General features: G+C 38.6%; 1 protein-coding gene across 2 annotated transcripts; it reads right to left on the bottom strand.

The window, feature by feature from the left end:
• Window positions 1-665: 665 nt before the first annotated feature.
• On the bottom strand, window positions 666-10,305 carry klhl21 (kelch-like family member 21). 2 transcript variants are annotated; one of them, XM_026332196.1, is made up of 5 exons: window positions 10,172-10,305; window positions 3,815-4,889; window positions 2,352-2,757; window positions 1,929-2,001; window positions 666-1,442 (listed from the first exon to the last, which is right to left on the bottom strand). In XM_026332196.1, the coding sequence occupies exons 2-5, from the start codon at window positions 4,839-4,841 to the stop codon at window positions 1,113-1,115; spliced, it is 1,836 nt and encodes a 611-aa protein (XP_026187981.1). In that variant the 5' UTR covers window positions 4,842-4,889; window positions 10,172-10,305; the 3' UTR covers window positions 666-1,112. The 2 variants fall into 2 exon arrangements, with proteins under 2 accessions (XP_026187981.1, XP_026187982.1); XM_026332197.1 differs by lacking the exon at window positions 10,172-10,305 and adding an exon at window positions 5,544-5,863.
• Window positions 10,306-13,784: the final 3,479 nt, after the last annotated feature.

Genomic DNA, 13,784 nt, shown 5'->3' with positions numbered 1-13,784 from the left:
AATAGCTCTCCTCAAGACCTGTAAACACACTTTTAAGTGTAAAGTGAGAGAAGTTCCTTGTGAAGCATTTCAAACTTAAATGTATGTTTGTAGAAAAAAAAAACCTTCCACAATGTCCCACTGTCGGTATGTTCATATACAAGAACACTCACTGGGGACTATTCATACAGGAGATGGTCCCAGAAGATACCCATAGAAAAACTCAGAGAAGCAGCTGAGCTCTTTGCACACACTCTTTATTGCAGATGAAGCTGTAAACTGTGACATGCATTTAGTCCTCATCCTTGAAGTCTTTCAAGTTTCAACTTGTTTTAGTGTGCAAGGAGCTTGTTGCTGCACATTGTCACTGATGGGGAATAAAACACCCAGTATAACTGGACTTTTTACAAACAATCAAGTACCAGTGGGTGTGTACTGTTTTACAGTCTCGCAGGAAAGTAAAAAGCCTGTTACTGCATGACGCAGCAGAATGAAGCACAACAACAAGGCACTGGAAACCTGTGCTTAGAAAAGATAAGGAAGGTGAGATCTTAGCGCTGTAATAAATATCATAGAATAGTAGACAATTTTTTGAATCATTTGGACCATAAAATGTCTAAAATTTGAGAAAAATATCTCTCACAATTTCCAAAGGCCGATGATGTCACATTTCTTTTGTCCAATCCAAAGTATCCATCAATGGATACTGCAAATCCAAAGTACTATAAACTGTTTATAATATTAAAGAGAAACAGGATCCCATGTGTTAAACATTTTTGCTATAAAAATTACTTAGACGGTTAATTGAATATAAAAATAGTTGCAGCTGAATTTTGTGTTTTACATCCCCACCTCCAACAGAGCAGCAGCTTCCCTGAACTTTTATATGGAAATGATCTGATGGACTGTCTGCCAACAAACATAAAGCCTTCCCGTCAACAGACAATTTAGTTATCAGTATGACAGTTGGCAGTCAAGTGGATTACAAGGAGCTCTGACTAGTGTATACATGCACAATCTTCTCTTCTGCCTTAAACAACCTTAACATTGTGATGAGGTAAATTCACAGTAAACTACTGATGGCACAGTGATAGAGAATGGACTAGACATGTGTGACAGGGATTTCTCCAAACTCAGTGTGCTGGGTTCACATCCTGGTTCTGATTGAGATTGTTGTTTAGATTGTGGAGCAGTTGATGACGCTGGTGCCGGTGCAGGTGGATGGCATTTGACTCGGGTATGTCAGTAGGTTCGAATGGACTGGCCACCTGGGGCATGAACTGACGGAATATGCTGACGCTGCCATGCCAGAAGGTTGGCTGAGGCAGTCGTCCAGCAAGAGTCCACACGCGAGTGGTCGGGTCGTACGCTTCCACCACATCTGACAACTCAAACGTATTGTCATAGCCACCAGACACATACAATTTACCACCCAGCACTGCCACACTGCCTCCAACATGGACCTGGATTAAAAAAAGAAAAAAAAAATTATTTTATGGTGTTAAACATGAAGCCCTGAAACCTACAAAAGACCAAAAACAAAGGAAAACTAAGGAGTTGAAAAATAAAACAAGCTATAGTAGTAAAATTTTTGAATTTTTCTTTAGTTTTTTACTGACGGGACCAACAACCTGATAAAAAACTAAAGTATAAAGCAATATATCACTTCATTTAGATTATTTATCTAGTAGTATTATATATTTAGGAATTTCTTTGATTAATCAGATTTTATTTTACTATATTTGTCATTTTTAGACATACCGGCAAAAAGCTCACTATATCCTGTAAAATAAACTAATGATCAACTGCAATATTATTAACAGCTGATTTTATTTTTATTTATATATGCATTTATTATCATTTATATCAAATCAGAACTGTTACAGATCACAAAAAATAAAAAATAATAAAGCAGGCTAGGAGACAAACATCTGATGTGAAATACAAACCTGGGTCATCGGACTAATTATGTCCCATTCGTTCTTTTGAGGGTTGTAAACATCAACCTCAGCTGAGTCATCTCTAAAAATAGAAAAGCACCAAAGTCAGGCCACTGCCAAAACAATAATTGCTTCAAATATATTCATGCCAGCTACAGTGACTACTGAACCAGTTCTGTGTTATCAACATAGTGTCTTTGGGCCTAAGATATTTCAAAGAAAACAACTTGGCAGCTCATTAACATCTGAAGCATGAAAATACGCCCATATTGGACAGTGCATCGTGTTGTATATAATTTGTACCAAACTGAATAGGCCTTTTACAGCTCAGTAGCAGCTAATTTGTAGAAAATGATGAGGCAGACAGAAAATATTGTAAAATCAAGCATTACCAGATTTAGTTTAGATGTGACAGTAATAATTTCTCCTCACCTGATAAAGTAGATGAGACTATTGAGGGTCACAGTTTTTGGTGTGAAGGACCATGGGGGCAGCTGTCCACAGTTAACCATGGACCAGCGATTGCTGTCTGCATCATAGCTCTGGATAGTCATGGTGTCCTCCCCAGTCAGACAACCTATAGCATACAGGCGTCCATTGCATGTGGTGGTGGAGCAGTTGTCCATGGGGTGCAGCATGGCTGGTAAAGCCTCCCAGCAGTCCAGAGCGTGATCGTAGCGTTCGGTGCTGTCTGATGCCACCACATAGAGTTGACCTTTCAGCACACAAGAGCTATGGTACTCACGGGCCTTCAGCATTGGTGACACCTCTGTCCACTCATTGACACTAGACTTATAGCGCCACACACAGTCATAGAGACGAGAGCCATCAGATCCACCTAAAGGACAAAGCCACAGTTCACACATCTCAAATTTTAATAGAAAGAGCAAAATCTGGGCCCAAATTCTAAAAAGTACAATTTCTTCCTGAAGACTTTTTTATAGGTCATGGACATCTTGAATGAGTGAATGAGTGAAGAGCATTACAGATACCTTATATCTTATGCAGATTTTTGCAGTCCTTCTCCTAAACCTGTTCAACTACAGAGATTTAATATTTCAAGCAACTTTGTGGTACAATGTACCTTCAGAAACCTCAATGACGTTTTTGTTCAAATCTCTACCCGACACCAAAAACATATATAGCAACATCATGTTATTTTTAAAAAAAAGTGTATCAAAGGTTATAACTAAATCTGTGATATAATGCAATCATATGGTGCTGTTATTTCTGTCATCGAGGCAGTGACTCAACACTGCTAAATTTATGTCCCACCATCATTTCCAGCAATCTCTGACCCTAGGATGATTTCTCAAGGGAACGACAGGTTTCTATTAAAGCTAGGGCAGATCACTGGTAACAGTGTTGATGATGTTCTGGCAGCACAGCATGTCCTCCCTCACTCTGCCTTGTTCACAATACAGCTACTAACCACAGAACCTACGGTTTATTTATAAGCACAGCCTGACGGCCAATTCATAAAGGTTGAAGTAGCAGGAATGGAAATCTACTGACTGGTGCTTTCACACCGAAGTGAATCTAATATACACTGTGACTGTAACCACTGCATGCTGTCTCTGGGTTGTACTTCTGTGAGCCTCATGTAGCTAAAATTACTAAATACAAGAATCTGGAAAATGATATTAACATTGAGAGTGACAATTTACTCCTGATCTATGAGTAAATTAACCTCTGTGCTACGATTAATCACTGCATGTATTTTTATAAACAGAAGCAGGCTATACTTGTTGATTTTCTTGATCAAAGTTTTAATAATGAATTTTGAGCTTCTGAGTAGAAAGTATTGTTAACTATTGTTAACCACTGCCTGGTGCCAGAAGGCAACTATTAAAAAACTGCAAAGAAAGGTATGTAGATGCTGTTAATTGACTTACCTGTGACATACATATCATTTCCAAGGGCAGCTATACTGTAGCCTCCTCCAAGGTGGTCAGGGAATTCAGCCAGGTAGCGCCACTGTCCAGTCTGGGGGTTGTAGCAGTCCACTGTGACCAGCTCATCACAGTCCTGGTCGCAGCCTCCTACCACCACCAGGATTTCTGCCAATCCTGTGGATGGCCGTGGCCGCATGCGGTGGCAGGGCCTGTCATGGCGGTCATACTCACAGGACTGGAAGCTCCGGGCTTCATTCACCATGCGGAGGCAGGTGGGTGACAGGTAAACGAGTGGATCACTCTCCACATGAGCCAATAGAAAGAACCTCCTAACAAAAGGGAGCCGGACCTGCTGGAGAAGCTCGGGCCAGTAGTGCAGTCTCCGTTGGAGATCAGCCTTTACCCAGCGCACTGCAATCTGGTAAGCTGTCTCCTCCTTGTCCACACAAAGCTCATCATCTGACACAAACTCAAGCAGCCGCTTCCAAGGTAATCGTTGGAAGTCTGTTCCTTTAGCTAGCTCCATTATATTTTTGAGGACAAAGCGGCGAGCACTGGTCGCCAGCTCTCTGCAAGCATAGGCCTCTGCAAAGTCCTGGATCTCTAAGCAGTTGGAAACATCCAGCCGCTGTTCTAGAAAAGCACAGCAGGCCTCTTTGACTGAGGGAAACTGAAACAGATCAGCTGTCTTCAACAGGAGGTCCACATTATCCTGAGTGACAGTGACCCGTCCTGTGTAGCAAAAGTCCACCAGCAGGCCTAAGAGCTCAGCTGACACCTCATGGAGAACTACCCGGTCCATAAGACTCTCCCTTAGTGTTCCTGCGAACATAGCCCGGAAATAGGTGCTAGCAGCAGCCAACACTGTGCGGTGACAGTGGAACTCGCGGCCCTCAGCACACAAAGTCACATCGAAAAACTTCCTTTCAGCACGGAGTTCATGGATTCCCCTCAACAGGTTGAAGGCATGAGCTGTGTCAAAAAAAGGCAAGGTGGAGGGTTGTGTCTGCAACACTGGCTTCTCCATCTCTCCTCTCTCTGGGTGTCTCAGTTTCTGGTAATTGTGCTCAGAATTCTGTTTTAAAAGACAGACATCAATATACATCATCAATGACATACAGCAGATTCCTCAGCAGAACATTACAAACCATTGAGGGCTTCAACTGATGACTGTTTTTATTACTGATTAATCTGATGACTTATATCTCTATTAATCAAGAAAGTGTTTGGTCCATAAAATTTCAATATTGGTGAAAAATACCCCTGACCTAAATTCGAAATAGAATCTTCAAAGTGCTTGACTGAGCAACAGTCCAAAATCCAAAAATGTTCAGTTTGTTTTCATTGTTTCATTGTTTTCAGCAATGAAGTCATCCCATTCCAGAGACTGGACATTGGGAGTTTTTTTTTTGGTTTGTTTTGTTTATCAAAACAGCTGCTGATTAATTTTCTATCAATTGATGAACTCATTAATTAACTAACTGTGGCAACTCTCATGGCATATCTACCACTGTCAAACATGAATCTATACAGACATTTAACTATAATAACATATACAGATGGATGAATTACTACAACCTCAGTGCCAGAGGCAAACACAGACCAAATTCTTTACTGTCATCTAATTTCACTGGTAAGCAGCGGTAATTTTAGAAACTTTTGATATTACTTAACCAGTGTAAACAAGCACCAATTCAAATAAATATTTTTTCATTGTTCTTTCCCCTACCTGACAAGCCCTTCCAGCCCTGTTTTACAAGTAAAGTGACGGTCTACAACAGTCTAGAATATACGACAGCGAAGCTCAGCACGACTCGGGTGAATATGAGCAGCTCCTAACCGTGTTTAAGAAAGAGAGCTTGCTTGTGCTCAGCGTCTATAAATACACCAGCAGTGTCCATTTCCAGGGAATGGTGGGAGGGTTTTGGGAGAACACCTAACATGCTGCCATGGACCAAAGCTGTGGGGAGAGAATAAACCCCCACTGACTGGTATGTCTCTACAGTCGGCCAGTGTGAGTAAGAGGCCTTTGAGAGAAGAGCAAGCTCAGCGTGGGCCTCCTCACTACCATCAGCATAGCAGCAGACCAAAACACAACTTCCTGTTGTAATGCTCTGCAATAAGCTTAGCTAAGCACCGCAATAGCACAAACCTACAAACAGGGATAGGGATGACTCAGGTGTCACAAACATACTCCTTATCAACAAGAAGAATTTAGAACTGGAAATATTAAAAATAATGATGATGTAGCTAATTGTAACCATGTTGTTAAAATTCCCACCTGTGTGGTACAACATCATGTAATTATCTATTAAATATTGACCCCAGAAAAGTTTTTTTTTTATATATAATTATTAAAATTCTGTAGCATTACAGGACACCATACACAGCACTAATCCTGCAAATAATTAACTTGCTGAGAAGTATAACTAAAAAAGTAAAAAAAAATAGGAAAAAAAATTAGGACACTTGAACAGTTTGACTTTTAAACACTAGTTGCCTACGTAGGACTGCATTAAAGGTTTATCCTGGCTTCTTGTCATCATTTGGAGATGATCACTACTTCTCAAAATACATGTATGTCCTTACAGATATTCGTTTAAAGGTTGCAATAAAGCCCCTGGTCCCCTGGCCAAATGACATAGCACACATTCAACACCAGGATGCAACAATGCAGCAGCAGACATTTCCCAGTGAGTGATCAAACTGGTCTATGAAGGGCAGACAGGGCCTCACAACCCAAACCTGCATTGAAAATATACATTTTTCTAACTTACACAGTCACTCTCTAAGCGACTGTCTTTGTTAGAGGGAATAATGGCATTTGCTCACATAGAGGCTTTCCTTCCACTTAAGTTACACTACTGTGTTTATGATAGCATGGATGTGATCTCTTACCCACACCACCATCTTTAAAAATAATGACTTTGAGTTTAAAATGTTCCTACACAAAAGTGGAGTCCTTTAACTATTACATCAGTTCCTTATTTCTTTACATGATTTGATCTTTTACTGCACATTATCAGAACAGAGAGATGATGACTCTCCAAGAAAGTCAAACCTCCTACAACAGTCAGTAGTATTGAGCAACTTAGAATCAGTGTTTACCAGGAAGAGAGGACAGATATTTATACTCTAAATGGAAGGGTGAGAGAGAGGGAAGTAGTAGAGGTATGGAAACAATCTCAGTGTGATGAATGCGAGAGAGAGACAGAGAGACCAGTGTAACAGCAACCACATGACCGCCAACTTCTGTACCCGTCACAACCAGGCTACTGTATATGGGTGAAAGGGGCCTTTTGCCCTTTCATCACCTTAACTGTATTACCCTGCTAGCATGTGGATCTGAACTCATGACCTGCAGTTATGTGGAGGAAAATATTCAGAGAGGTACCATTTTGTTAGTGAAAGGACTAAGAGGACTAAAAGGACTAAGAATATCTTGGCCATTAATCTTCTGAATAGAGTTAAAGTAGCTAAACACAAGACAAATGCCCCATTCAGGTTGACACTGTGATGCAGATTAAACTTGTATGAAAGTGTGCATATTGCCAAACAGAGGGAATGTGTAGATGGACACACATAGGGATAAAAAATTTAAAACCAAACTTTAATCTGATGAATCATTCAATGCAACTGAGTGGAATTCTCAGGTTTATAAGTGAACCTGTTTTAAACTATAGGAATATGTGAATAAAAGGTCACGGCTCTCCATCCAATAGTCATGAAGAGATGACCACAACTATTTACCTTACTGTAGTATTGAAAGTAAAGAACTGACTTTCGGAATTCATCCTCTTGGGACTATAAAGGTCTGTGAAGATGCTAAACCAACTTATAGATGGATATCAAAAAAATCCTGAGATATTCTATAGGATATACAAAAAGGTACAAGACAGAGGTCAACCAATGTCAGGATTTACCCTGAAATCCATCCAAAAGTTGAGAGATTTCACTGAAAACCACAAATGTCAACCCATGACTGCACAAGGGAATACCCTGGGGGGATTCATAAAGAATTCATTGTTCAGGCACCGTGAGTGGCTGCAAAAAATTAGCAATAAAATTTGAAATAGGTACTTGAATATCTGAGCCTAGACCACAGTGGTAGACCAATCCAACCAACAGAGCATGACTGACTTCTCTATTGTGAAAATACAAAGGCAATACATTGAAAAGCAAAAAACTCAAGGGAAAACGGGAAACAAATGGACTTGATTTCTTTACTGCAGGTCATGACTTTGTCAGTGCTGCATAAAAAAAGTCCTAGGTACTGGGCAAAAGTATGTTTATCTGGAAGATGTTCTATACATGTGAACACACACTCAGTATACAGTGCCTGTATCCAGTGCGCTTTGCATCTCTTGGCCCTAATGCTAGCATGACCCTTGCTAATATAAGTTTCCAGTTACCACTAAACAATATTTACACAGGATTTAACACTTCTTCAACACATCTCAATAGTGACAATAAGGCTGCTCTGCTGTGTGTACACAATGTTAAAACCAGTCTATTAAGCAACACTTTTGTCAGCAGGTGTCAAACTTTGATCAAAAAAAAAAAAAAAAAAATCAATACATGACATGAAAAATGAAAAGGACACGCAATCAGCAACATGATGACTCATTCTATTCCATGTGGTAGGTTCACAACAACACTAAAACAGCTGCACTCTCTGCTCTCGGTCCAGTCTGCTGGGGCCAAGGAAACCAGCAGTGGAGCATAGCAAACCCCACAACTGAGACTGGCCTCGCCATAAAAAGGCAAGTCCTCACACCACACACTCATTCCCACTGAGGAGGGCCAGCATGAGGCGACTAGCACCAACAATATTCAGATAAGGAGACAGTCTAGAGGATGGGTATATTAATGGTATGTAGCAACAGTAAATAGTGCGCTTTTTGTTGCAGAGCTTTTTACGTAATCATATGACTTCCAAAGGTAGCAAGTTGGGGAGCAACTGATGCCAATTTTCATTCTCAGTACATTCACTGGTTATTTTCTTGATTAATAAATTACTCTGCTGATCTAAAGACTGTCATAAAATAATAAAAGTAAAAGCAAACCTCAATATCCCAAAGTGAGTCTTAAAACTGCTTCCAAAACAACCCAAACCCAAGGATACTGTATTTATTATCAGCAAATACTTGCCTTACCATGCTGGAACCAGTTATTATTAAGTGTTTTGTTAAAAAAAAAAAAAAAGTAAATGGTTAAATGCTTATAAAAACTGTTCACTGGTTAAAGAATTTTAATTTACTTAAGGGGGCTAACTGTGTAGTGTTTCAGTTATGAATGATTATATAACTTCCATGCCTGTATTTCAATGTTATATTAGGTGAGACAACTCATCTACTAAAATTCATAGTGAAATTCAGGTATCCATAGTTTAGCTACCTTTACTTTTGTTGCCTTAATGACCTTTGTTGCTGCTAGTTCTGTACATTTATTTAAGTGCACAACCTTTACTTACTTTTAAGTGTGTATCCTCTTATACTTACTTAGGTAACACATCAGGCCATGCTTGTCCAAATGAACCTTACAGTATGGCTGTTTAAAAGTGATCAGTATATTATTATTATGTTATTATCTAATTATCTTATAAAATATATTATATGTAGATATTATTACAGTGATATTTAGGCCATTATTTGTCAATCTCCTATTGGGAATGCAAGGCAGAGTACATTTAATAACTGTCCAGACATCTTGTGGTTTATAGTAACCCTGCATTCCTGTAATTCCTATTCCTGTAGCAGGAGTTATTGTTACAAATCATAACACACATTTGTCTCATCCTGGTCAAGCAACCATACATGTCCAAATGACTGCATACAGTGAGGCCTCAGTCCTAAACAGTGTCACTCTTCCCTACCCATGATATTCAAATGTAGCTAACTAGTAGCTTAAATGCTACATCTTGGCTCAGACACAAAGCTAGGCCTAAAGCCACACACACACACAGCTGCAGTATGAGTAAAAGCTAAAGCTTATTAATTTATGGTAATGTCAACAACAACAATAACAGCAAGGCAGGGCGGTGAAAATCGTTTATCTTTCTGATAAACTTTCCTCATTGTGTAACGCTTTTGTACGTCCTTTCATTACGTTGTGGTGTTTATGACAGCGTGTACATACCAAGCAGCATTTTGAAGCAGTAGTTAACGTTACCATTTCACACGTCCAGCACCAGTTATGGGCACAAAAGTGAGTTACTTTTATATTTATCTTAAAGCTCGTAACGCTATTTTCCTATCGGGGAAAACGTTGCTGTTATGTCAATTTGTCGACCACTTGGTGATACTAACCAACGTTACGTTTAAACAAAACATGCCAACTCAGTTTTAGTCAACTTACCAGGGTTTACCTTGATCCAGTACTAATGATTTGAGAAAGTATAAGGCGTTAACACCATACAAATGGAGCTAAAATTAAAGTTTGAGATCTCTCTGGTCCTCTCTGCGCCATGATACCTGCTGCTGTAACAGATGGTGCCTTCAAGTGCTGTCGGAAAGATTGGCTTCAAGAAGAACATGAAGATACTTCAATCATAGGGCAGGGATGGCATTGAAATAAAAATAAGATGCAACCATATCTAATTTTATGGAGACCTCTGGTGGCAGAAAGAAAAAGGATTGGAGATGAAGCAGGGCTATGACCACAGCTTGTTTCATATGCCACACAGTGATGGCAAACTGAGTGGTGGCCTTAAATGTAATCTGATGAGAGGCTGATTACTATTAAAGCAAAAACCAAGATTGATTCCAAGGCCATTTATCTAAAAAAATCAATGAATTCTACAAGACTTGTTATTAGGTTTGTAGGGAGTGATCAGTCTCATTTTTAAAAATTGTCAATTTTGCACCATCAGAAGTTAGAATTAAATCAGAAAATCATCAACTTAAAGGTGCAAAGCAAGGGGGACTGTTATTTTTTCAACAATTTAATCCACTGCATACTCTGCTAAAGTTGACACATTCATTAACAGCATATTAATTATTCACTACTATTATTGGAAAAAGCAAATAAAGCTAACCAAGATCTAGGAACCAATTCAGACTGCTAAATAGTGACAGTTTTTTTTTTTTTTTGACTCTTTCATAAAAGACTGTTGCATTTCATTTCAGTTTTAAAAGACAGATTCATGTAATGTACTGCTGTGTCAGTAAATGGTGCAATGAGAACATAAGCGAGACAAGCTCATGTTTTAAAACCCTGAACCTTGAATTTTGAACTCCCACAAGTGATCCCCTGTGCCCTGAAGTGCTCACCATTCACTTTTATCTTCTAATTAAAACTATCCCCAACCAACACTTTTCTTCTCCCACCTCCCACACTGGAAAATAAATATTTGTTTATATGACTATTGGCAGCACTCTCTGCTATGTAAATAAATCTGATACAGCAATAATAAGTACTTTTTTATTTATAATATTTTTTTTAATGTTTTTTGTTGTGGCTCGAAGGATGATTATGTCAGCTGAATGGTAGGTTGATATTGAAATGAAGGAGTTGAGAGCTTTCTCTTTCACTTCTGTCATATAAACATTGACAACAATGGGTGACAGGGGAGCCCATGGCACAGCTGTGTTTCTGTCTGTAAAATTTACCTCTGTGAAGTAGGTGCCATTCAGACATAGCTCCAGAAGCAGGCAAATTTGGTCTGGGCTCAGACCACTCCTGGCAGTGGGAGTGCTGTCCTCTTCCAGTCTTCTCCTAACAGATGTGAGGAGAGAGAGAGAGAGAAGAGAAGCTAGTGAAGAGAGTTGTGACATTAAACATCTGTACTCACCTCCATGTCAACCAACTTAATGATGTCACTGATGATACCTGCTGGTGATGATACGTTTCCTTCTGATGCCACCATGAAGTAGACAGATTTGGTCTTTAGTGAAATGGCTTGACAACTGTTGGATGGATTAACATTCCATTTTTATAGCACACATTCACAGTTTCACAGTTCAAAAACTGCATCTTTGTGAATTTGAATATATCCAAATGTTTGGTTTATGTCCAAAAACCTTCAAAATGAATGACATTCACATCACACGCAGCTCTTTCTGCTAAACAGAAACTATTAGCTTGGTAACATGCTAAACTCAGATAATAATAATGCTAAACATTAATAAAGAAACTAATGTTATATACAAAGAAACAATGCTACCGTACTGCTCTGTTCAGAAAAAAATCTTTATTTACACATTCACATATTGCTCAAATGACTGACCATATTTACTTTCCCCCCCTACACTATCTTAATGCAGGTAAACAATAATAACCACATCTCCTAAACCCTTTATGCTCACAGCATAATAAATCATTCTGACAAGCATTTCCACTCCCCTTTAAAAATCATCTAAATTCAGGTGTCCTCAGTCACTTTGTGCTGGTTTTGACCAGCAGAACACTGACAGGGAATATCCACTAATGTTTAATTCAATAAACTGTTTCAAATTCAGTCCATGGAGGGTACATGAACATCTATCTACTTTCGGTGCTCATCCCTCAGAGGGGGATAACGAGGAGCCAAGAAAGAGATGATGGCCTTGAATTTAAAATAGGAGTGAAACAGTCTTTGCACCACAATTAAAGAGTGACCTGGTGTTGAACTGGTCTTATTGTGTCCCTCAGGCGATGCAGCTGTGGGAATTGCTGATGGATGGGGTCACAGTGACATTGCACAAATTATACTCACAGTGGGTTTTTCACAGTTGACACTAACATTTTATATCACTTGATTAAGATTTAGTAATTACATTTTCACAGTGACACTAGAGCCCAAACAGGTTGCCCAAACATAAACTGATATGTGTAAAAGAAACAACATAATGACCTTGATATTTTACTGTTTCACTGTCTTCTATATGATAGTAAACTTTCAGCTTAGCTTAAAAAAATGATTGTATACACCTGTTCAACCACTAGATGGAGACATGCTACAATTTTTATGTTATAGCCGCACTTAAATCTGTTGACCAATAGCTCTCATGACAAAAATAACATTGTACTCATTTATTTATAATGTAAGAAAGATTATCTTGGCATTGCAATGCTTCTGGATATCCCTGACTAAATTTGCCTGGCTGTAAACAAAACTTTGCCTCTATAAAACAATATAATTAAAAGGCTTATTAGACCACTCATGATGTGAACTCTTTAAGCAGCAACTGAATATTGTTCAGCTTACATAGGCTTATTATATAAGATTACCAACATATAGCATCTTGTTTCTTGAGGCATATTTTTGTGAAGTGTAATTTTAAAATCTACCTATTTTGCTTCATTCTTACACAGGTCAAATGTGTCAACTATACTTAATTTGGTCTTATTCTTTCCTAATTATGGGTCACAACCTTAGCATGTTAACATTAGTTAACATGCTTGAATACCTTAACATGCTAAGGTCTTTAAATTGTCTAATTTAAATGGAATAATAACCCCAACTACCTTTGCTTGTTTTTCAACTAGCAACTAGCCTTTCTACCCCTGACCTAGGCTGTCTTTGTTATTAGGCAAAATGGTATTACTCAGAGGAAGCAAATAATTGTCATTTAGATTTGTTAGTTTTTAAAACCTTGTCCATTTAATCCTGTGCATAACGTTGCAAAGCCATAACAAAAGGTTTGATGAAATAGTCAGCATAACTGGAAATATTCTCAGTAAGTTGGGGGGACATGTTTTTGAGGTGGAGTATATGTAATTGTTTATTTAGGTGTTGTGTCTTCAACAAATTAATACTATTAAGGGTTTTTGCCACTCTGTTTCCATTTTGAAGCATCAGAGCCCATTGGCTATAAGTAATATATTAGGATATGACATTTGATTTAATAATATTATGTAAGATTGTGACCTGACAAAGATCCAGAGTGGATTGAAACATTATTGAATACATTTCTGGTTCAGTCTTTGTCACAATAGCCAGGTATTCAGAAGATGAGGCATTACCAAGGTGAGTTACAATATATTAAAA

The sequence above is a fragment of the Mastacembelus armatus genome, chromosome 7 (assembly GCF_900324485.2).
Source record: "Mastacembelus armatus chromosome 7, fMasArm1.2, whole genome shotgun sequence".
NCBI classification, from domain to species: domain Eukaryota; kingdom Metazoa; phylum Chordata; class Actinopteri; order Synbranchiformes; family Mastacembelidae; genus Mastacembelus; species Mastacembelus armatus.
This window is presented reverse-complemented; position numbering and strand designations above follow the sequence as displayed.